Source organism: Pimephales promelas, chromosome 14 (assembly GCF_988280905.1).
Source record: "Pimephales promelas chromosome 14, fPimPro1.hap1.1, whole genome shotgun sequence".
NCBI lineage: Eukaryota > Metazoa > Chordata > Actinopteri > Cypriniformes > Leuciscidae > Pimephales > Pimephales promelas.
In genome coordinates, this window is record NC_142782.1 from 25,470,428 (window position 1) to 25,496,235 (window position 25,808).

At 38.9% G+C, this 25,808-nt stretch overlaps 2 protein-coding genes across 2 annotated transcripts; both read right to left on the reverse strand.

Moving 5' to 3' along the window:
• Positions 1–15,108: 15,108 nt before the first annotated feature.
• foxd2 (forkhead box D2) lies at positions 15,109–17,456 on the reverse strand. The gene has a single exon (XM_039677238.2). The coding sequence runs from the start codon at positions 16,969–16,971 to the stop codon at positions 15,862–15,864; it is 1,110 nt and encodes a 369-aa protein (XP_039533172.2). The 5' UTR covers positions 16,972–17,456; the 3' UTR covers positions 15,109–15,861.
• A 3,860-nt stretch (positions 17,457–21,316) lies between these two features.
• foxe3 (forkhead box E3) lies at positions 21,317–23,680 on the reverse strand. The gene has a single exon (XM_039677160.2). The coding sequence runs from the start codon at positions 22,830–22,832 to the stop codon at positions 21,570–21,572; it is 1,263 nt and encodes a 420-aa protein (XP_039533094.2). The 5' UTR covers positions 22,833–23,680; the 3' UTR covers positions 21,317–21,569.
• Positions 23,681–25,808: the final 2,128 nt, after the last annotated feature.

The window sequence follows — 25,808 nt, forward strand, 5'->3', positions numbered from 1 at the left end:
ATGATATCATAAAGAATAATACAGAATGTTTTATAGTAGCATACATAATGTCGTACAGTTCATCTGAACTCAGTCTGTAGAGTAGACTTTAGAAAACTGCTTATGCCAGTGCTAAATATACTCTGTTGTAGAAATACCAGAATGTTTTCATGGTTCCGAATTTTAGCGAAGGGGATTAAAACTGGTCTGGATTTTGTCACATTGAGGATGTTTTTACACCCTTACAGTCCCGTATGTCTGCACTATTCTGCTAACCCACTGCATTTCAACATTCACTGAGCAACAGTCCAAACAATAATGCCACATGGTATTACCGTATAACAACCGTGCAAGAGCAACAGCCATTTAGACAGGAGACACACCGGGGTGTGATTTGCATGGGTGGCCACTGGGGCTAATAAGACAAGCAAACATTTTTACAAACAAACACATCTGTTAAGGCACTGTCTCAGGTGATTAATCACCGTAGTAATTGTGGTGTAGTCCCCCCACCAACAAGTCAGGTTGTGTGCTGTGGGAAACATGATCTGGGATAATACAACCTGCAGTGCTGTGCTAAGATGTGTTTGTGTTATTACAGCTTGTCCAGCTGCATAAGCAACAATGCCTTAAAGAACTGAACACACCCCAAGACAAATCCAAGCCGTACAACATCACATTACACCATCATACCACCATAAACCGCCAGATTAAACACCACCATACCAGACTGATCTAAGCACCTTCAAACTGAACATAATCATACCAAACAAATGAGAGTATAATCAAACATCATCATAAACATTATCATACCAAATCACATCAAAACGACCATGTAACACTATTAAATCCACTCAAAATAACCATTTCAAACACAAGCAAACCAAAAAAGTCTTTTGCTGGGTTCTCTTCAGTTCTTGGCACAAGAACAAGCTCTTTCTGTATTTAAAAACATAGAAGATCTATTTTGTATTTTGGAACAAAAAAAGAAGGAAAAATTCTATGCCTTCCATTTGATTGAGTCAAATGTTCTCAAATCAAGTGGAGAATTTCACTCAGGCTGCAAATTTTGGGTTAAGGAAAAAATAGGCCATACTCCACAGGAAGTTAAATTATAGAATGACAAATTTTTTAAAGGTGTCTATCAATCCTTTTAAACTTTAAGGGTTTTCAAAACTTTTAAACTTTGTTAAACATTAAAAATTTTACCTTGACACACATTTCGAGTTAAAAATGATTTTAAAGAACTGTTTGCGACCTCAACTGAAATTGAGGAACTGAATTGGAATTTAAAAGGCATTCTTAAGACAATTCTGAACATACGTCAACATCCGCCTTTTAGGGTATCCTTAAACGTCGGTTAGATGACGTTATCGGATCCTAACCCTACCCCAAACCTAAACCTACCCCGTCACCTAACTGACGTTAAAGGTAAATCGTCAGTTGTATGACGGCCCGGGATCGTCAATTAACCGACGTTTAAGGGTACCCTAAAAAGGCAGATGTTGACGTTTTGTCAAAAGACGTCCCAAGACGTCAGTTATACGACAACTTGGGATGAGACTGTGTTACAGCGGCACGACCTGCCAACACTATCTCACGACCAATTCGTACAAATTCGACGCATGATTAAAAAGTGGCTAATTCGTACTAATTCGTACGACCTCACTCGTACTAATTCGTACGATTTGTCTAAACCCACGTGATGGTTAGGTTTAGGGGCGGGGTAAGGGGTAGGTAATTCGTACGAATTCATACGAATTGGCAAATTCGTAAAATATGTACGATTTAGCAAAATCGTATTAATTCGTACAAGTGAGGTCGTATGAATTGGTACGAATTAGCCACTTTTTAATCATTCGTCGAATTAGTACGACTTGGTCGTGAGATCGGGTTGGACCTGCCCCAAACCAACACATTCTCATCTTTTGGCGTCATATAGGTGACGCCATATGACATTTCGTCGAAATACTGCGCACGTGGCACCCTTTAGCGTCAATATAACACGCACTGTTGGCAGGGTATAGATCTGCGTCTCATAGGGGTAGGGTCTGCGTCTCATATTGATGCTAAAGGATGCCAGTCACCCGTATGACGCCTTGGGTTCTGCGTGTTATATTGACGCTAAAGGGTGCCATGTGCGTAGTATTTCGACAAAATGTCAAATGGTATCACCTATATGTCGCCAAAGGATGAGAACAGGCTCCCGAAACACACTCAGTGTTTAGAAGTATTAAAGCCGCAATGTACCAGAAGTAGCATTGATTGCAAGCATGATGGGAGATGATTGGAGAAGAAGACCTACATACGATATCAGAGAGAAGTCGTTTCACCGGAAGATCGAGTCATGACATTTTGATTAAAAATGAAAGTTAAAATGTAACATCATGGATGAATTGTTCACAATAAAATCATTTGAAAAAATCAGATGAAAATCGAACGCAGTCTAAATGATTAGGCACCTCCCTCTCTAACCTGTGATCAATGTCTTTAACCCTAGTGACAGAAAATGATAAATGATACACATATCAATACTTTGAGTTTGTATTGCTTATTTAAGTATTTAAATTTATTACTAAAAATCAAGATTTGGTATAGTGTAAATATGATCTTAATTCTATGCAATTTAGCATAAAGGGCAACTCCCACTTTTCTTCTCAACTCCCCCCCTCTCCGCTTCCCATTTTTTCCCCAATTGTACTCCAGCATCACCAATGAGTCGTGCTGAACGAGACCTTCAAAAAAAGGCTCCAAAACGTGGCGATTACGATCTGGGTAAACCAACTCTGCCTCCTACTTTCCTCCCCTCTTCTCTCGCTCTGTCTTTCTTTGTCTCTCCCTCTCTATCTCCCTTTCCTTCAATCCCTGTGTGGCTATATGTAACATCAGTAAAGCTGTCAGGCAGCACAGCCAAGATAAACAGGCCGAGGGCTGGGTTCAGAGGTGAGAGGGGCTGAAATGTTTTTCCTAAGGAACTGAGGGACCCCTGGAGAACCACGGCTGGGGCCAGGCAAGGGCCAGCGGGGAAGACGATCCCCTCGATTGCCCTCTCCACACTAACACATTGGCCAATCTCCTCTCTCTCTCTTTTTCTTTCTCTCTCTCTTACTCTCCCTCTTTCTCCTCGATCTGCATCTGTGTACACAAATACTCTCAACAGGATCCCCTTCACACATACACACACACACACACTCGCACTCATTCATTCATTGGCCGGACTGGCTCTTTAAATTACTGCTGTGTCAACACAAAGAGCTGACACTCGCATACTCACACATATGCTACATGCAGGTACACATGTACAGTACATGCCAGAATATATTTCACATAAAACATGCTGTGAAAACAAAATAAATTTCTACTTCTTCTGCTATCTTTAAACAGAACTATATCGACTAATTTGCAAGTATGCATGGCAAAAGAGTGCCTGTACTGAATGTGAGCATATGGTACATAGACCTTGGGAGGGGTGATATCACTCACCCGAAAGTGACCTTTCTCCCTCTTGCTTTCTCTCGTCTCAAGCTCTTTTTTATAGAGAGTACAAACAGAATGACTGACGAAAAAAAAGCAAGAAAGCGGGAAGGTATAGGTGCCAGAAGTATTATAAGCTAGAATGGGGTAATACACTAAAACAAGGTGGAAAAGGAGAGAGAGAAAGGCACGTCAATGCCAAGAAAAGCATGTTGAAATGAATTAGGACAATAAGATTGACAGAGCACAGGAAGAAGAACAGCAGAGGGTGAGAGAGTTGGCTTGGTTTGAGCACATACCCGTTCCCTGCCATATGGACCGGCGTTCGCAGCTCAAAACAGAAGGAATCATCTGGGATCTGATTTCTTTTCATCCTACTCTGCTCCTGGTTCTCAAAGCTGATTCAGTTCAGCGCTCCTGACCTGTGATGCTCCAGCACAGGTTAAACAGTAAAACTACGGTCAGTTCTGAAGGTTTAAGAAAATAATGAGCATGAAACACAAGGTTGAAATATAAAACGGACGACAATGAGGAAATAAGAGCAGTCGGGATAACCCAACAATTTCCCTTTTTTTTCTTCTCGTGTCAGCAAGATTTCAATTGATTCAGCTTGAAAACAACAACTGCATTAGTTCAACAAATAAGTGCAAATTTACTTTTAAATTTATGCTGTCAGATTGAAGTGAGTCTTTCATGCTGCAATTAGCTGGAGGTCGGGCATCAGGTGGCGGTAATGGAGCAGGAACTGACAAATCCCTATATGGAAGCTCATGTTGTCAACATATGTCAATTCATTTTCATTCAGTAAATGCATTTATCTTCATGACATTTCACTGTAAACCCACAAGTAAGGGTTTTTATTAATTTATAATACTTTTATTCAGTAAGGATGCATTAAATTGATCAAAAGTGAGTAAAGACATCATTAATGTCACAAAAGATTTCTATTTCAAATAAATGGTTGTTCCAAACTTTCTATTCATTAAAAAAATATATATAAAAAATTAATGGTCTCTACAAAAAAAAAAAAAAAATAAGCCACACAATTGTTTTCAACACTGATCTTGAGCCAAAAAAAAAAAAACATATTAGAGTGATTTCTAAAGGATCACATGACACTGAAGACTGGAGTAATGACGCTGAAAATTCAGCTTTACCATCACACACTGTAAAAAATATTTTCAAGATTTGTTATCACAACATGTTTTCTTTTGTCAAATCAACTTTATAATAATTTATTTAGTTGAGATAACTTATTATTTTGAGTTTCTGATGGTTAAATTTATCTACTTCATTGTATTAACTCACTTTTTCCAGTTCAATCAACTTAAAATTTTAAGGCAACCCAGGTTACTTACTTTTTTAAGTTAAACCAAGAAAAAAAATTTACAGTGTAGTAATCACAACATTTTTTCTTTTGTCAAATCAACTTAAATAATTGATTTAGTTCAGATAACATATAATTTTGAGTTTTTGATGGTTAAATTAATCTCCTTCATTTTATTAACTCACTTTTTCCAGTACAATGAACTTAAAATTTTAAGGCAACCAGGTTACTTACTTTAAGTTAAACCAACAATATTTTTTTACAGTGACTGAACTGTACTATGAGAATAAATATAGGAGTCTCCACTTCACAATCACAACAAAGACAAAGGCAAAACGGACATAACTACTTGAAAAATTGTGCAACATGGATAAAATGCAAAGATAACATGCTGCTCTATTCCCACTCACATCTTTTTCTAGCAGTTTATATTTGTTTGTAAATTGTGCACTGTAAAAAATGAAATGATCAACAAGTCAAGGCATCCAGTGTTTTTACGTTACTTTAACTCATCAAAATAATTTAAGCAATTTCAACTTTTTTCAGTCAATTAAATATAATTTTTAAGTTGATATAATTTTAACAGCCAGTTCTATTATACCTAAAAACAAAATGCAGCAACTGAACGTTTAAACAGTGTATGTTCCCATTTAGTTTTGGCATCAGAAATGCATGACAAGAAGGAAGAGACGAGGATGAAGCAGCATATTCTTTTACCTGCTTCAGAGTTTTTCTTTCCCAGCTCTCAGCTTCCTGCCACTGCTGCCCATCAATCTACCCAGGCCACAATGGTCTGTGACAGAGCCGGGCAGAACCGCAGGGGAAGACAAACAGTGGTGGACACACAGCTCACTTCCTCTTCCCTCCCGTCATGCTCCTCACGCGGGGGTCTGCCACCCTGTCGGCCTCCCTCGTGCTCCACGGCACATCCTCTCGGCACATAAATACCCAGGAAAAACTTCCTGCCCAACTCCAAAACATGACCCAGAAATAAACGAACAAAAATAGAGCCAGGGTTAAATTACAGAAGAAAGAGAGTTTTATTGTTATTTGAGACATTTTTTTTATTTATCGGGTTTTGACTCCATTTGAGCCGTGTAACTTGCGCATACATCCAACACCTTGGGTTCAAACGCATATGTATCTGTATGATACGGAGAGACCCAGCGCAATTATATTATTTTCACTTGAGCTTTTTTCCGCAGCCCTGAGACGTCCTTTCATTCTCCTCTCTCTCACTCACTCACTCACTCACTCAGCATCTGTTACATCTAAACAGCCCACTTAACCTCATCTCTGTCACTTTCTCTGTCGGCAACATGCACATACACACAGAGCAGAGGCATACTTTCTCTGAGGTCTCACACAATGCATTCATGACAGAAAAGGAGAGGAGAAATCCTTAGTAAAATTACTAGAGGACATTAATCATTAGGGCAGATTATAAGCAGCCCCTGTTCTGCCAGATGCCTCTCTGTTTGAGCCTCTGCTCTGCAATCTCAGGGCACTTCACCTCCGCTGCTGCTGCCTCTCAGGGAGGACGGCCATTGTTTCTGGCCAGCTTTTATTTCTTTATTCCTAACATTTTTTAAATAAGGCGCATTAGAGAGGTCTCATCATCTTTTCCCGCTTTTCAGCCCTCCTCAGCTTTGAACTTGGGGGCTGAAAACCACAACCCACTTCAGAACCTTTAGCCCTGTGTGGCCACATACACATATATGCACATGAAGAAACCCACACATACAACACAAAAGACTTTTTCCTTCATAACATGGTGCTTCAGGACTGAGAAATAGTACTAAAGGTTCTCTAAAGGCAACAAAAGGCCAAGGGGAGTATAGCCCGACATGTGCGCGCGCACACACACACGCACACACACACACACACACACACACACACACACACACACACACACACACACACACACAGTCCTCTCTTTAAAGGATTAGGGTAGAAGAAGCAGTATTTAGGACTAAACCCACTAAAGTAGGGTTACTACCTTAGAAGTTCTCTCCAGGAGTGATAAGTAGTCTCCACCTCCTCTCTCCATTTGTTGTGTGAAATTGAAAATGCCAGTGAGTTGATGTAGTAATAATAGTGGTGACGCCGGAAAAAGTATTCTATAGTGAGAGTAAGTGCGATTCCATGATGCACATGATGTACCTGTCAGCTGTGTGAACAAACAGACAAAATTCATAGGTAAACCTCAGAGCGTCAACAACTATCATACACATGTGCTGTGGGTAAAAATCTGGCGGACAGAAACACGTAGTCTGATATCTATTAAACTAATGTTTGTGCAATGAATCACTGCCTATATAGCATGAAGGTGCATAACATTCAAGTAACAGTTAAATAAATCAATCATAAATAAATAATCTATAACAGTTGTATGAGAACTTATGAATGTGTCAATTATTTATATTCAATATTTCTCCAAACAAATATTTGAATGTCTAATTAATCAGTACTAGTGATCCGAAAATAAAAGAACAAGTAAAGAATCTACTAATCGGATTTGAAAGTATTGTCACATTTAAACCTACACTGTGTAACTCTTTTAGTTCTTAGCTAAAACACTTAGTTCTTTCAAAAATATATGTGCTCATTAATGTATATTTACTTCGTCATTCGCTTGAGTGTATAATACGCCATTGAAAATACTTACGGGTAAGGGGTTCTATTGTCGGTCGCCATGTTGCCCCTCCATCTTGAAAGTACATTTGCCAAAGAATTCAAGCTTTGCCTTTCGTGTTTACGTTTGAGTTAACAATCAAGGTCGAGGTCGAACTGGAAGCCATGTTAATCTTGGACTACATTGGCCACCGTAGGAGTTAAAACGAAATCGGAATTGAGAGGAACAGAAATTAATATTCACTGGATGATCATGTATACCTTTTCATCGCTAGATGGGGGCAAAAATCACTCAGTGTAGCTTCAACTTAATGAAAACTCAAAGATATTGCTGGTTATTTAAAAATAATAATTATCTTCTATCCACCTTTGTTGCTATCCTGTAAACAAATTTACACCATGTTTGTTGTTTTATAAATGTATACAAAGAACCCTTTTCACATGTTCCAGAACATTTCATGTGTGCATGCATTAGCTTTGGCTGGCTGGGGTGTAGAAGAGGGATGACCAACAGGAGCAGAGGGAAAGACTTCATTCCAAAATGTGCAAATAGTTTCCCCTTCTCATTTCCTCTCCTGCACACAGATCGACAAATGTGAACATGCAACACAGTCTCATGAAGATGCGTATCTATACCACGAGTGTCATTTCTCGTGGCATTTATACGCCAAAAGTGTTTTTTTCGTGTATATGGTACGCACTAAAAAACTCTGGGTTAGGTTTAGGGGGGAGGGGGGTGGGGAGTTCGTGCGTATTATACGCAAAAAAGTGCGTATCATACACGCAAAAACTGTTTTTGGCGTATAAATGCCACGAGAAATGACATTCGTGCCATAGACACGAACTTTCATGAGATCGGGCTGGAACATGACAGTAATGCCGTTCAGATAGCACACAGCAATCCAGTTCATTTGAGAATTAATAGTGGTGCATGGAGCACGACAGCATCTTGAAACAATGAATCACTGGAGAGGACACATTTGGACAACGTTTGTCTATATTGTTAAACACTAAGGTGCAACAAATCCGGATTATCTGGCAATGGATTATGTGGTATTGTTTAGCACTTCACACACACACACACACACACACACACACACACTCTCTCTCTCTCTCTCTCATTACCTCACACCACCATACTATAGAATGGGGTTGGGGAAAGGTGCTTGAGAGCGGTGGAACATTAAGTGTTTCGTGTCACCCGGTGAACTCAGTGCTATTGTGCCCGTATGCTGGCCCATATCTGGGGAGGCAGGAGGCTCTGCTGTGACAGGGTCCTATAAAGGTATACTAAGAGAGTGAAGTGCAGAGAGGCTTCATCCTGCACTCTGCCCGCTGCCTCTTCACTTGAGTATGTTCTTTGGTATGTGTTGCTCCCCAGCCATTGTATATTTGTGCTCTCAGTGGCCTTATCTCAGTGGTGTGGCATTCGCCCAATTGTTTTAACGCAATAACACTTAAATTGTAAGCAACATGTTGTTGTTGTTGCAACTCTATACCAATATAAGTTTGTAGAGGCACTGGATATTGTTTTTGTTTGTTTGTTTTTTTACACTCCACAAACACATAAGATTTATTTTCATCTAGTGAATGTACAAAGTTCTTTTTCAAATAAGATTAGGTTAAAATTGGACCCTTTATCTTTAAGAGTGTCAGATGCACATTTTAAAAAAGATTTTTTTTTAAATAGTAGGCTACTTTTATTTCATATTATAATAAATATTTAGTAAAGCCATATGTTAACCACATCCTTAGATCTCATAATGAATCCTGTTACTGCCATAAATGTATGCATGTGCTATATATTCCTCCAGAGCTGATAACCCTCCCTTGGACCCGTGTTGGTGGTGAGGCGCGGCCGGGAGAGCGTGAGAGGGGACAGCCGTCTCAGGAGGGAGCGAGGCAGGAGCGGAGAGGGAGTTCGACGCGGAAGACATGGACTGGCTGTTTGATGGCCATTCCAGCTGAACAAACAAAACACCCCAAAACACGATGAACCTGGGAGTTGGAAATATGTGCGGGTCTGCTACGAGGTCAGATTCCTAACCGTATCTAATTCAATTTTACAAACTGTAAGAAAACACAGAGCTTGATGGAGCCTCGATCTAAATAATGCTCATATACAAAACAGTTTTTGTCTGTGATCAAAGGCGTCGAGGCAACGGGTCAATTGGTTTTGAAACAAGTCCATTTGCGTAACCGTTATAACTTCAAAATAATAAATGTGTTGAAACCAAATATTGTGATTTGTTCGTCTCCCTTTTTGACACACAAGTCTCCTCAAGGGGTCCACAGTGTCAGTAGCCGGGAGAGGCTCGCGCTGGCGCGCGCACGCGGAGGACTGCTCGCGCGGTGGTCCGGTCAGCTCTGTTAAAGACATTAGTGCAGCGCTCGAGGAGAGCGCGGGAGGCTCATAGACAGCGCTCACTTCTCTAAATAAACATTAGTCTTAAAAAGTTTGGCCCCGCGACCTCTCTCTGATCGCATTTCACTCTGGATAGTAAACTTCATTTTTATCGCGGGACTTTCCCATTCTTTCCGAAAACAGTCTTCGGTTTACGGAGATATGAAATGCCTACACTGACAAAGTTTCTCTTTCACCTGGCTCTGGGACAGACGTGTATCTAATTTCTTTTTTACTGTGGAAAATAGAGCCGTTAAAAGTGACACGGGAATTTGGGTTTAATTTCAAGATGAAAAAGGTATGCATGCTTCTCCGTTGAGAAACGTGGTTGGATTAGTCCTGAAAACCAAAAGATCATTATTTTGTTTAGACAGACCTCAAAATTTCACACTGAGGGAAAATCAGTCTTTTAGAGTGCAAAAGAGAGATTATAGGTGAAATGTTATGCCGTTATCTGAGGCGACTCGACATCCCCACTTTTCACTTAAGATTTTTCATGTCTGTCGCTGATAGTTTCTTGGGACTTTGCTAAATTGAAAAATCACTACCCTCGTTGCACTCTCTGTATTTACATGTAATTTCCTAAATTGGGAAAGTGTTGGAGTTTGTTCAGTTCTTACTAAAAGCGAACACTAGTTATTATAGACTGAGAAGAAAGTCATTTTGAGAGGTGTGCCACTCACGAAGGTCAAAGCTGTTAAAAAATATCATGATTTGTTATCACAACATTTTTTCTTTTGTCAAATCAACTTAGATAATTTATTTGGTTCAGATAACATATGTTTTGAATTTCTATTTCTATTGTAATCCAATTTCAAATTATTAACTCATTTTATTTTCCATTTCAATGAACTTTACTTACTTTAAACCAACAATAAATTTTTACCGTGTATAAGTGAATAAAATGAGTCAAGCAACCCGAAAATAAGTCATTCAAATTAATCAGTTATTACGGGGTTGAACTTGGTGGTATCCTGACCGGATAACGGGAGCATGCTCGCGGACAGACGACAGCTGTCCCTCTCCATCAAACTAAGAGTTTTTGGGTCACAAGTTAAGTCCTCGGGCTTCCATAATGCTAACACTAACCCGTCACTAAGCCAGGCTCCGATATCGGTGATATCCCAGCTACATCTTGGAGGGAGTATTTGTTACTGTTTTGTGACAAACAGACGAGACTCACGGAAGGATAAGTTGGGCGTATTGCCATGGAGACCGTCATTAAACGGATCATACATCACTTTTGTCGAGCGGTCATTTTTAGGTCATATAAAGAAGCTATTGTGCTCATCGGATGACACAACAGATTTGGGATTGTTCTTCAGTAATCGCTCATCGCGGAGATGCCCGTGTTTCTCTGTGTGTGGGATGGCAGGCCAACAGCAGGTGTCCTTCAGTGAGTCCCAGTGAGTCGAAGTAGATGGGGCGAACACTTCCAAAGTTAATATTTTGTTTCCAGAGAAGAGGGGCGGCCTGTATCTCTACTTTATTTACACATTCTAAATTAATTAAGCAGAGGATTCCTCGGTGCGCTAGAAAAACATGGAGGGGGAGATGCTGGGCTGTGGAGGGAGGGCCTAATTTATTGTGGCCGTACATCTCTGCTTCATGCCAGGGTGTCAGGGGACTCGGCCGACGGCATTCCTTCACAATGAGGGCTACAGCTCCCATCATCTCTTTATTTCACCGCTTTAAATGAAAGAGCATGCTAGAGACATATAACGAGAAAGGGAGAGAGAACGAGATTTTTTAAAGACACAACAACAGAGTTTAATGCGCAACCCACCTATAATTGTTTTAACGAGCAAAATGAAAATTACAGAGCGTGAAAAAAAAAAAATCTCAAGCCACACTGTTTACTTGTAATAAAAAATACCGAATACTGACTTAGGCAGGCCAGACTGCTAGTCCGGACAACATCAAGAGGTTTCATTAGTTTTGTAAGACTGACACCAATTTCATTAACCATCACAAGATTAATATGAGATTACGTTGCATGATGCGCATTAAAAGATGAAGTTTAAAACAGATGTCTGTTTTAAAAACCGGCCTTACATAGACGAAAAAAACTTTCTGTGGGCTATATTCAATAGAGCCGTTTCTGCTGAACGCACGAGCGCGCAGCACCGTGTAGTTCCTGCAGCAGGTGCCCCAGTTCCGCTATAGCCTATGTAGACATCTCAGACTCGTTTTTATATAAATATTACATAATATTATAATATGGAACTAAAATATTTACAAGCTATGGACTTGTAACAATATCCTCACTAATATTACAAACAGAGTGGAGAGTTGTTCGTCACAAGCCAACGACGGCAAAAATTTAATACTAGGCTACTAATAATAATGATATTAATAATGTTTGAAATAATGCTTAAAACAATCTCTAAATTATTTTTTATTAAATATAGGCCAAATGAGATATGCAAGAAAATTAATTTTCAGAAATGATTAGCCTACAGTGAATGCCAGATATAGCCCAAAAAATAGCATATTTAATATTTCACACAATTATACGTTGTTATACGTAATTATACGTTACTATAACTATACTGCGGTCTGCAAACAGTCTAATCGTGACTGAAGAAGAAAAAGAAAGCTTTTTAATGCGCTTTTATGCATTATTCGCCGTTAGCCTAATGTAAAACAGTGTCACGTGCAACTTCTTCGTTCGTTAAAATAATTATCCGTATTAAAAAAAAATAAAGTAGATAATAAATCACAATACAAAACAATTAATAATTGTACCCCTTATCCAGAAATATTGAAATGTTAAATATAGAAAATGCTTATTTGCATCCCAAAAGACTTTTCTATAATTTAATTATGAAAGTGGTGAATTCTTCTTAATTAAACACGAATGTGTTACAGACATAAAAAAAATAATTCACTCACGCATAAAAAAATATTAAAATAGGCTATACATTCTCAAACAGATAAGGCCTAACTAAGAACCTGTCTAAAAATAGGTCACATTAAACATAATAAAATAATAATGTATGCGTGCATTGGCCTGAACGAAATATCAATCGAATTACATCATCATTACATGTAAACTTGAAATCTAGTTTACTATATACGCTCAGATAATTAAATCATTGAAAAGACCTTTCAGTGCGCGCAACAGTGGGAACCCCATGATTCTGATGAGTAGCCCGTACAAAAAAAAAAGAAAAGAAAAAAAGCCGACAATAAAAGCTGACAACGTCGCAACATAAAACACCAGGCCAGAAGCGAATACGGGGTTGTTTTAGAGATATCCTTTTTAAAATTACAGTGATAGAAGAGATAAGTAGAGATATACTTTGGTTCATACGAAATCGTGGGTGGTCTCCTCATGGTGTAACTAACGCGCCACACTGAAGAAAATGAAAGCGAAATGAACAGGCAATTAGTGGGATTCGTAACCCATGATTTACACTTTCGATCCGATTAAAGGAGAGTGATGTGATTTCTCATGCAGAGACAAAACAAGACGCAAAAGTACTGAACGTCAAGAGAGAAGATAAATATCCTTTTTTACATTAAAGCCCATCTCGCATTTCGCCTCCTTTAATCAAGAGCCGGTCTTTCTAAAACTCAACTAATCACCACAAATTCATTAGCAGTAAATTATGACTGGTGCAAACACGACCACATGAGTGCACGCGTGGTTAGGTTGAGGAGATTTCATTCATAGGCCTCGAGTAGTTTTATTCGCTGTGGCAAGTAGATCAAAAGTACACTATTGTGTACTGTTACTTCCTCTCTGCTGCTCTTTGTCACCTCGACCAGCAATACATTTATCGCTCTTCCTCCCAGGCTTTTTTTACGCGTGTTTGCTAGAGAAGCACATGACCTCTGCCCTTAAGTCAGCCTGATGTTCCAAACTAAAGTCACCCTAATAATAATAATAATAATAATAATAAATAATAAAATTATAGTCAGTCTCTATCATTATTCAAAAAGCATCACATTTCTGTAGCTACAGGCCTCTCCGACTATATTAATTTACCATAATCCTCAATAATTCAGTTTACAAATCAATGCATCATGCAACTATACTTAAATAAAAATAAAAATTTAAAATATCTATATGGCTTTATATTAAAAAAAAAAAACTAAATACTGTTTCTATATTTTACTATTATAGCAGACAAAAAAAAAAAACTTTTTTACGCGGCGCATTTGACTGATGGTCCAGAAGTGCTTGGAAATGCGGTTTAACTATTAGTTTGGTCCAGTTTTGATGTCATGAAATATAGAACAGTATGTTATCCTGTTTTTTTAGATGTTTTAACTTAACCGACCTGTTTGCATTCGCGTCAAAGCATTTGCTAAGTTGAAGAAAAGGAAAAAAATACGGTGAGTGAGTCAGCCCTTCGTTAAAAGCCTAAAACCAGTTGTCAAAAACACCCCACGAAGCGAATTTACCCATTTGCGCACGAAACGAGTAAATAAAGGCAGCTTTTAATGCCACCTTCTGAACAGAACCGTGTGCTCGGCCAACTCTGAAATGGATTCATCAGTCTGTTTTTCGCACTACATTGAATTCCCGCTGCTTCCTTTGTACATGTCTCAAGACAACACAGATGACATGAAAGCGGACAACCGAGAGTCTTTTAAGACGATCGCCTTTCAGAAGCAAATGTGTGTGGCTTGTCTCGCTATAGGGACCACTTGCTGGGTGCCTATTCAAGCCTTAGGGACAAGGTCTTCACTGACAACATCAACAAATGGGCAAAAAGCTGCATTATTGTGGATTAGATTCCAGATGAAAAAAAAATGCTACCACAAATTAGCAACGAATCCTCAAAAGACGTGGTGGGTATCCATGTAGAACCATCACATTCAATTATAGGCTTTCAAGCGCTGATGTTCCCATTGCTTTAGCTCTTTGTCATTTGCCAGAAACTGGTCAATTATCATGGCTCAAAGCGCCACACAAGAGGAAACATGTGCCATGGGCCCACTAAGTACTAAATACTGGTGTGAAAACCTCACACTTTTCCTCTGTTTTATTAAAATCTATTTAAGCCTTAATATAGGCTATTGAAGCAAATATTAAACGAATATTTTAACAACGTAACAATATTATTGTTCTTTGACTTTGAATTGTCTTTCATATTGCTGAAAAGTATTACAATAAACTAAAAACTAAATTAATATAAATTGATTAAATTGTTAAAATTACTTGTTTTCTAAAGTCACATAATTGTTTGAACATAATTGTATAAACGTTAGACGACTCTTTTAGGCAGGTCAGTAGGCCTGGTCGAAGACTAAATGGAAAGAAGTTAACGAAAGCATCTTCAAAATTCACAAACATTTATTGTCTTGCCATTACAACAGAAAATGACCTATGGACATTGTTTTGTCTCTTTACATATAACAACATTCTTTTCACAGATAATTTCTCAATGGAATAATGAAATATGTATATGCACAAGTGTCAGACAGAAAGAGGTAATGCGATTTACACCAATAACCACATAATCATCTATCAACAGAAATAAAATAAAAATAAAATTCACCAGAAAACGTCTGTTGAAAGATTTAGGGGAAGTGGGACGTTAACCTATATGTAATCTATTTACAGCCCCTATTGTCTCCTGGCAATGTGCTTTCAAAACAAGTAAATCCTGAGTTTAAAGTCTCGGTTATTGACAGTGCTTTTCACAAACTCACAAAATAGCTATACAAAACAATAAAATAGTTAAAACAATCTTCATTTAAGTCAACCAAAAGAGGAAATTCCATATCAATGAGTAGGCTACAAACTATTTAACTTTCTGGACAAAGCGGCAAAGGTCCACTGGCCGTCCAAAGGTGAAATCTTAGCTTACTGTTTACATGGTCTTAAATTTCCTCTCTTCGGCCTGTTTCTCTCTTCAAAATCTTACATATTTACAGTTCATAAATATAGTTAATTAGCCTTTTATTTAAGAATTCAGAAACATGAAACGGGCGGCATTTTAGTCTTGCAAAAGTGTAAATCCTACCTTAGCAAAGGACGAAACAACCATAATAAACTGGGCTGCTGCACTTTCTATTTGCTGCCACTCTAGAAATGGCAATTGTTAAGGCTTGGCGTTTTGCTCGAGAAAGTCTGTGTGCCCGGCTGAAGCATCGTGTCCTGCGTTAGATTCAAGTGGTTCGTGGCCGAGGCAAGTGTTGGAGTCAGCATGGCCAAGATCTGAGCCTGTCCACTCGGTTGTGCGGTGTACGGCGAAGCTGGAGAGCTAGCCGCACCGATTATATTGTCTATAGAGAAGGAAGGCCGGCTCGGGCCATTTGTGTCCGTTTTGAGAGGCGCCAGACCAGGAAGAGTGGGGCTGAGTTGAGGATAGAAAGGCTTTCTCAGCTCGGTACCCAAAAACGAAGGCAAGCTGTGTGGCGTGGAGAATATCGAGGAAGGCGTTGGGAGAGCACAATGTGCGTTTTGGAAAGGGAACGCGCCTCCCGGGTGGTGAGGGTGATAGGGGTGATGCGCGTGGAAATTCTGCAGCTGTAGGCCGTAATTGTAACCGTACGGTCCGTAGCCAAAGCCAGGTAGAAATCCCCCCGCGTCCCTAAGGATCTCGTTGGCCTGGTGTCTTTTGAAGCGCTTCCTTCTGCGCAGAAAACTCCCATTGTCAAACATGTCGGCGGACTCTGGGTCGAGGGTCCAGTAATTGCCTTTGCCCGGGTTACCGGGTTCGCGGGGTATTTTGACAAAGCAGTCATTTAGAGACAGGTTGTGACGGATAGAGTTTTGCCACGCGGGGAATTTCTCCCGGTAATACGGGAACCTGCTGCTGATGAACTCACAGATCTCGCTGAGAGTCAAACGTTTCTTCGGGCTCTGCAGGATAGCCATGGTTATAAGGGCTATGTAAGAATAAGGGGGTTTCACCAACGCATTTTTCCCTGGTTTATCCCCAGTTAACGCACCGGTTCTGCTGTCATCCTGTGGCCCGACCCGGTCAGCCGGACAGTCCAAGCTGCTTTGGCCCGGTGAGACTGCGCCCTCCCCCGCATTCTGGGATAGATTGTCATCGGAGTCATTGTCCAAGTGAAAACTATGATGATGGTGAAGATATTTACCCTCTTTTACAATATCCCCGCCAACGACATCGATGTCCACGTCGTCGGACAGAGCAGAACTGTCCGACATGTCCGTCCCCAGAGTCATCCTTGGAGAGTCTTTTTGTCTTCCTCTCTCGCGTTCCGTGTCCAGTCTCGTGCAGCACTCAGCACAAGCAGTGTGTCGTCTCAGTCACTTTCTGGAACGACAAAACTCCCGTCCTCCAGAAGCCAAGAATACGTTGTCTTCACGTCCTGGAGCCGCATAGAAAAGAAACGTGCCTTAAGAAACGAAAGAAGACTCGAAAGAATCACACCGGACTTGCATACCACAAAAACTGTCCAGAGCTCAGAGCGCTTTCAAGTCGAACAGGACACTCGGTTCAGACCTCGATTTTCTCTTCATGGAGTGTGTAGTTGGTCCATATACAATACAAACTTTTGGATCATACGAATAGCATTTTGACTATGCATTCACTAACTAGCTTTTCTTTTTTCATAATTCGAGAAGGCTATTTTGTTCTCGTGTACAATCGTAGCGCTGTGCGTGAAAGAGCCTCCAAGTAGCCTATACCCCCGCGCGGCTTCCAAAAACTATTTATCCAGTCCCCACAATCACGTGATCAGCATGTCGGTAACCAGGAACTAGGGAAGTTTACAGACGAAAAAAAAGCAGCACAAGGGAGAAGTGTTATCAACTTGCCCTAACAAGTGTGCTATATGGGAAAATTTAACTGACATTCGCGACAAATGTCAAAAAGAATGCAGAGAAAATAAAACATTTAGCACGATTTAACTTTAATAAAGCCGAGGATTTTTTAAAGATGACAACAAATAAACTGTCAACACATTAATTTAATAGCCTACAAAAAAAAGAATACAAATATTTCCATTGCTTACTGAGTTTTTTTCTATTGTTGTTTAAAAAAACAGCATCATAACAATAAGACAAAATTATTAAATTAACCGTTAGCCTATTTTTGCATTGCATTTTATTGTTATTATGTTGTATTAAGCTAGCAACATCGATAATATAGCAATAATCGATGATATGGTAAATATACAAGATAAAGAAAGAAAGAAAGAAAGAAAGAAAGAAAGAAAGAAAGAAAGAAAGAAAGAAAGAAAGAAAGAAAGAAAGAAAGAAAGAAAGAAAGAAAGAAAGAAAGAAAAGCAATATTCTTTGCATTAAATCACCAGATGGATGTTTATTCCTTTGCCTGTTCAAAAGATAGCCTACAATCAAAGTAGAATAGTATTCGATCGAATCCTTCAAAAATATTTAACAAATCAAATGTTCCAATATATTGTCAGCGAATACATTTTAAAGGCAACAGTATAGCTAATTATTCACAAATTTGGCAACAGCAAGAATATAAGGGACAGATTATTTTATTATTTTAATATTTTTTGAGACTTAGTCAAAGTTAATCCTCAATTTAGTATTTCCTACAGACCATATTCAATTGCACATTTAAATATTTCACGACATTTTAACGTTTATATTATTCATTTGCATGAATTAGCCTATTTCCAATACAGAACAGCACAAATCAATAAGTTGTTCTATCCTCGGCAGGTGTAAGTGCTAATTTAATGATTTATTTTAATGATTTATTTGGCATGAAAAATATCTTAAACTGTATATTAATATTATAACATTTGCTCACAAAAAGAGGGTGAAAGGAAATTTGCGCTTATACAAAAATCTTTTTTTGTTCTCTTTTTAGTGCCGTTATTCACTTTTTTTTCCTGTCAGGGATTCAAAACAACCCCGTTTATGATTTTTTTGCATTGCTATCAAAGCTATACATCTCCTAACGTAGCCTATGTAAAAGCACACACTCTCTGCAACCTGCTCGGATTCGTCTTTGCATGGGTGTTATGGGTGAATGACAAGCTTCATGCGCCATACAGAACGCGCGCGCACTCTTAAAAATAAAGGTTTTGCAGCGACGCCATACAAGAACCTTCAGTCAACAGTTCTTAAAATAACCTTTTTTTCTTAGTATGAACATCATTTTTAAAAATCTAAAGAACATTTTTCCACTATAAAGAACTTAGTGCACCAAATCCCGTGGATGCTATGTTCTTTATGAACCATCAATGCCAATAAAAATAACCTTTATTAGAGTCGGGCATCGAATTCTTTTTATTATGCTCATTATTCATACAAACAAGACCATTGTGCCTCCGATTAAAATCCGCAGGATATATGTCAGATTTCATGCTCTGCATGCTAGTGACCATATTTTCAATGAAATATTTTCTCTATTATTCCGTTTCCCATAAGTAGGCTTAGCCTAAACGTATTAAACTAATTAAAGTAAATATAAATAATTGGGCGTTTCGAGAATTATGTTCATGCGCAACTTAGTTGATTGCTGGTAAAATAATAACAATAATAATACATTGTTATATTAAGGTGTTGAAGTTATAAAGGAAACAGGAAGGGTAAAAAATAAATAAAGTTAGTTCGAAATAGTTCATGAACAGTTGTTGGAGACGATGGCATTACCGCAGCAATGTGTGACAGCTGCCTGTGGGAGCCCAAACTCAGAGGTCAAGTTAGCAGCTCGTGCATTTCTACTGTCTCAAAAAAATAAAAATAAATAAATCTATATTTGATTTCTGAATTATAGCCTATGACTCAAAAATTATATGATAAAATGTATATGTTATACTAGTTATAGGCTAATGCAATTAATATCTTAAGATAAAGGATGTACAGTTCTCTAGTGAATTAACTTTAATGACACTCTTTTCCGTTTACTCAGACAAAAAATAAAAAGAAAAAAATAAATGTCGTGCACGTTTAGAGCCCTGGACAACATAAATGTCAAAGTGCAAACCACAGGCGACACTCTGAAAAAGAACCAGATAATCACCGTCGGTTTTCGGCCTAAACTGACAAATTGGCTTCCCATTCCTATTTTTCCTCCTTTCCGCTTTTAAGTGGGATCACCAGTTAATGTGTCGAGGGCTTACACAGAATAAAAGGACTGCAAAGCATGCTGTAAATCTGTAACATTTTTAACCACAGTACTGCCACCTTGCGGTCCTACGCTGTATTACATAGTCTATAGACTTTAGAGCTAAATAGCGCTTGAACTCCGCATTCCGCACCAACAAAACAAACAGACAAAAATAAAGAAAAGAAGAAATTCTTACTGTGGACATAAAACCTATAAATAATTAATTAAATAAAAAATTCACATTGTGCTGCAAAAAGTTGGAGGACCTTTGTTTCTTAATAACCAATAGAATTGCGCTCTTAATTAACTGAGGCCGGAAACTATTATATTAACTCCCTATTTCTCGAACTATCGCATGCGAATAGGGCGAACGAAGCGTAGCCTATCGTTACAAAAGAAAAAGAGCTGCATTCAGCTAAATTGCTGTTTGTAGCCCTAAATTTTAAAGGATACTATCCAGAAAACACCACCAACCAAAACATACATTTATTAAAATAAATAGGCCTAACGTTCTGAATTTAAATGGAAAAAAAAGAAAACTTTCTACATGTACTGCTTCGAAAGTAAATGTTCAAATTAAATGATAATAATTCAAGTATATATAAATATAGCATTTATTGGCACTGCACTCGCGATGTGGACCATAAGGGGTGCAGTCTTGAAACTTCTTTACAGGCTTTTATTGTTTTTAAAGCTCATTGTACGGTCGGAAATAAAGTAGACTATAATAGCTTTGCATTGATGGGAAAAAAATGCTGTCATTAAATATGAAAGATCAGTTTACTTGTAATGGACTTTGGAGTGTTCCGAGGCTCTCCATAATGAACATACGTTTTCTACGACGTGCTACATGATTAACCATTTTGAACCAAGGTTCTCATATTAGAGACCAGTGCCATGCCCTTAACTTGGTGGTGGCTGACATCTAGTGGATTTTATGTGAAATGCTCCAAATCTCGGTTTTTCAGAAATTATTAGAAACTTATTCCAATAGCCAGTCGATGTCGCCCCCTCACCAGCAAAATGAGTGCACACAATTTGCAATGGAAGATTAAATATAGCTAATCTTCAAATATTTCAAGACTACTATTTATTAGCGTAAATATCAGTCTTCAAAAGTAAAAAAAAAAAAAAAGCTATAGGCTAAAGTCGGTTTGGATATATATATATATATATATATATATATATATATATATATAATTCATACTGGTTGAATTTTAACCAATTCATATCAGAATCATTTTAACCAATGTTAAATAACCTAAATCAAAACAAATTATTTAAATTGTATAGCCTACAGACTATTAAACAAAGATTTGAGTACAAGTTGATAAGTGTTAAATCTCGATTATCGTGTCAAATTATATGGATGTAATTATTATTATTATTATTAGGATACTTATTAAATTGGATATTGAAAACATAAACCTAATATGTTTTTAGGTTACCCTAGTTAAAAGAAGAACAAGCGAAAAATGATTACACAAAAACACATTTATTTGCATATAATATATTTACATTGTTCTGTAGACAACATATCAATACCAGAACTATATTCTTCATTTTAATTAACAAAAAAAAAAAATGCTTTGCACACATACAGCCTACCAAAAACTAGTTAATTCAGTCACACGTTATCTACAAAACGTTTTTTACATAAATCAACAGGAATATGAACTCAATCTCGGGGCCACTGCATTCAGTGGAAGATTATCATACAGTGCAGAAGTTTTCACATGTATCGCTCCAGTCCTGAGGCAAAATTGGCTTGTCTCATATATGAATTATTGTAGGAGTTCATTGCTGGTCCGGAGAGAGCTAAAAGAGATTCTGTATGATCTGCACACGAGCCCGAACGCACAGGGGGCAGAGAAATCCTGTTCCCCGAACAGTACACCTGTGAACCTCCCGGAGAGAAGCTGGACTGCGTGACCCCGGACAGGTGAGTAGGCGAAGCCGAGGAGGGATACGTGTAACTGGTTGTCATGTTTGAAGCAAGAGATCCCGTGTTCCTGCTCAGCATGTTGCTCGTTGGATTGATCTGTTGCGTCTGAAAGCAGGTCGGGTCAGAGTTTGACACGGAACAGCTGGAGGTCATGGCACCCAAGTCTCCCATGCCGAGAGACTGTGCGTTGAGATCTCCTCCGCTTTGCATCATTGTCTGCTGACTAATAATATTATCGATGCTGAACATCCTGGGCTGGCCTTGCGTGACCCCGGCCGATGCCTGATAGTGATGCAGCATCGCCGGGTGCGGGGAACCAGCCAACTGAGACCCGTAGCCAGACGTCACACCCGGGTATAAGGTGTTGGGGTACGCCTGTCTACCCATTGGTGTTGGCGTGAAAGCGCTCGAGCTTTGCATGTATCCAGGATATGTGCTTACATCAGTCCGCTTGAAGCGCTTCCTCCGTCTCAAGAAACTCCCGTTGTCGAACATGTCCTCGGCGGCGGGGTCAAGCGTCCAGTAGTTTCCTTTGCCGGGCCTACCGGGCTCTCGCGGGATCTTCACAAAACAGTCATTGAGGGTGAGGTTGTGCCGTATGGAATTTTGCCACTTCTTTGAATTCTCGCGGTAAAAAGGAAAGCGTTCCATGATGAACTTATAGATGCCGCCGAGGGTGAGTTTTCTCTCAGGTGAATTGGCGATGGCCATTGCGATCAGTGCGATGTAACTGTAGGGAGGTTTACCTCGCTGCACTGGCCTTTTCCTCCGCCGGCTGCCAGTGGCGGGCAGATGTTCTTCGGTTTGACCCAGTGAAAGCACTTCCTCCCTCTCGGTATTTGGACTGCTGACCCGTGGCTCGGCTTTGATGAGAACACCGTCCTTGGTTCGAGCCTGGTGGTTGAGCGCTGGTGAAGGAAGAGGTATCGGGGAGTCCAGGCTCACGTTGGGAGACAGCACCACTGGACTGGCCGCCTCGGCTGGCGAGTGCTGGGACTCTGCCGTCATGTTGCACATGCCAGTGAAATATGAAAAATTAGCAAGATTCATAAAAGTTGTTTTTTTTTTATAAACTTTTATGGCTATTAGAGTTTTTAAATTATAAATTCTCTCAATTTGCCAACAAACAGGCTGTAAAAATATTTGCTATCCTATCAAAATAAGCGTGCGCTCAGCTGTAGATTAGAGGTGTTTGTCTAACCAGGTGAGTGAGTCGGGGGGAGTTTTATAGAGCGGGCAGAGTGACGACACCGGCCGGCTCGTGACGATCGATTGGGTGACAGTTCTCCCCTCACTAGCAAAGAATGCAAGGTCAGAAGATCACCGTTAAATTCATTTTGGATGGGTGAATTTGTATATCGTTAGAACTTGTAATTTAAAGACATCTCGCCTGATTAACCTGATATAACAAACTTTTCACAAAAAGTTATAAAAAAAAGTTACAAATGGGAAAAAGGTAAATAAATTGAAACATTAAACTTCTATATTCTTACCTTAATGAATAATATGAGCTAAATAAACAATTTCCTCTTCTGTCCTTCAAGGGAAAACACAAAGGAAGTCGTACCTGCTTATGACCTTATATGGAATATACATTGTCCGATATCAGATAAGACAAAGTGGCTCACATAATAGCTTCCACTGACTTGGGGGTTTTAACAGTGACTGGATTAGGAAGGAAAGGTTGGAGGGGTCGAGGATAAATACTTGTCGGCAAAATATTTTAAATTCAACAGTTTCACGGAGGAAGGCTTTTTGCAAATGAACAGTGATCTGAAACTTCATGAATCCTCAATTTGTTGACTGATTTTTACAACTTTCTATCCATTCAATTACATTTTTGTGAGTTTTTGAGTTGGGTCTTTCTTAAGTTCAAAGTGGTTCAAAAAGTACAACAAACTTTTAGCCACATCAAGGCAGCAATCAAACTTAAGATTTTCATTTTAGCAGGTTGACATGTATTACAGAGCAAGAAAGGACAAATACAAGCACAGGCTGCTCGCTGAAAGATCTATCTTTGATCTCTCGCTCTTGCTCGCTCTCGTAGTTTGCCCATGGGTTCACTGTGTATCCAGGACAGAAACAACACACAGAAAGGCTGTAAGAGACTTCCCAAACTACCTCTCAATCCACCAATTGAAAAATAATAACACGCTTTTAAAAACAGCAATTAAGCTGTGAAAACTTTACAGAATGGTAAGAAAATACTGCTGGTTTATTTCTATTCTCCAGAATGAGACTGTAGACGGTCGGACAGGCGCTAATACAGCATCATAGCACTCAACATCAACTTCTCAGGATTTCACTGATCGAATTACAGAAAGACAATAACAGCGTGCACATAGAATTCTCTTTAGCTGTAAATGAATAGTTAAACCTATCAGGGAATTACCAGGGCTTTGCTTTTCAACACAAGGGATCTACAGGAAGGTCAGGAGGTAGAAAGTTACCCTAGACCTGACTACCACTATGACTTCAGCTCAATGCAAGTTTTCTAAATAGACAGCCGATATATAATTTAAACCAGAGCATGCATGTTTGGGGTGAGCAAAAAAGGGATGTAAGTGAGAGTGAGAAACTGGACAAATAGTGTTCAGCTCTGACTGATAGGAAAGAAATGGTAGCATGAATAAGACCAGAGTCATAAGCCAAAACAGCATTCACCCCTGCCCAAGCACAAAGCATGTGGCGGCCCCCTGTGCCCAGACGCGCTAAGCCTAGCTAGCCGAACAGAGCGGCTGGCTAACAGCTTCAGACAGGCGTGGGATCAGCGTTGTATCCAAGCAGGATCTGCCCCTAGTGCTGCCAGGTCAGGCAGACAAACAAGGGCTACAGCCAGGAAACAGCCCCTCCTCCCCCGCACCCTCATCCACCAGCCCCAGGGCCTACCATCTCACGGTAATCCCCGTATATTACTCTCTTATCACGCACACACCAGAGATACAGTCTGACAACTCTTCAAAAACTGCTGGAGTAAATTGGACCTGGTGCATTATCTCATGACAAGTCTACAACATGTTAATATCCAGTAAAAAATGTGAGATTTTACTTCCCCGGGGGATTGTTGGCGGTTGTAATGAATTAAATGGGCGGTTAAGATTTAATGGCTCAATAGCTATTAAAGTAAAATACACTTGTGTCCATTTCCTCTGGATTTTATGCAACCTCAAGCAAAAGCATATAGGAAAAACGTTTTAGACACTTAAGAGGATATAAGTTCACTAGAAGAGAATGACATCCTCATGTCCTTCCAAATCTTTTTATTTTGTCTAACTTTACTTTTGTAAGGTTATGGTTGAATAAATGTGGAATGACATTCATACATTTCTACACTGTAAAAAAAAAAAAAAACTAATCTAAGAAATGTATGGTTTAAAGGCAGTCGTGTTTGCCAAAACTTTACCATAAAAATCTGATATATATATTTATTTCAATATATTTAGAGTTTTACAGATTGAAATGGTACAAAAAATATTGTTATACACCAAATTACTAAAATATGTTTGTTTTTATACCTTTATATAGGCTATATATACTGACAGCCACCCCCAAAAAACATTCATTTAACAACAAAGATATGATATAACCCTAATGTACATAACTGATATGAAAACACTAAGAAAAAAAGTTATTTCAATGAAAAAAAACATCAAATGCAAGCTGTCTCTCAGAGAATTCTAGATATGTCTTTTTTATGGATTTTAAAGATGACTTGTACAGATTTTGGAAGTGAAAAAGAACATTTAACAGTATTTTACTGTAAAATTAGATGAAAGGTCCTATAACGGTGTTTTCACTGTATAGATAAGGGAAAGTGTTGATAAAAATTGTACTTTTAATTGTAAGTGTTCCAAACATTTTGATCCCACTGTATATTCATAAGTCAAACAACTCATCAAATTCTTACCCAAAATCTATGCCAATTGAACTTTTCTATGTTGCAAGAGATATTTGAAATTTAGCTTTGCGTTCCCCTCAGCTATATCTGTCAGTGTCGAGAGATAGAGATGTGAAGAAAGAGAAGAG

Bases quoted from the DNA above. Each gene is read 5' to 3' on its own strand.
- foxd2 (XM_039677238.2), bottom strand. From the start codon at position 16,971: ATGACTCTGGGGACGGACATGTCGGACAGTTCTGCTCTGTCCGACGAC.
- foxe3 (XM_039677160.2), bottom strand. From the start codon at position 22,832: ATGAATCTTGCTAATTTTTCATATTTCACTGGCATGTGCAACATGACG.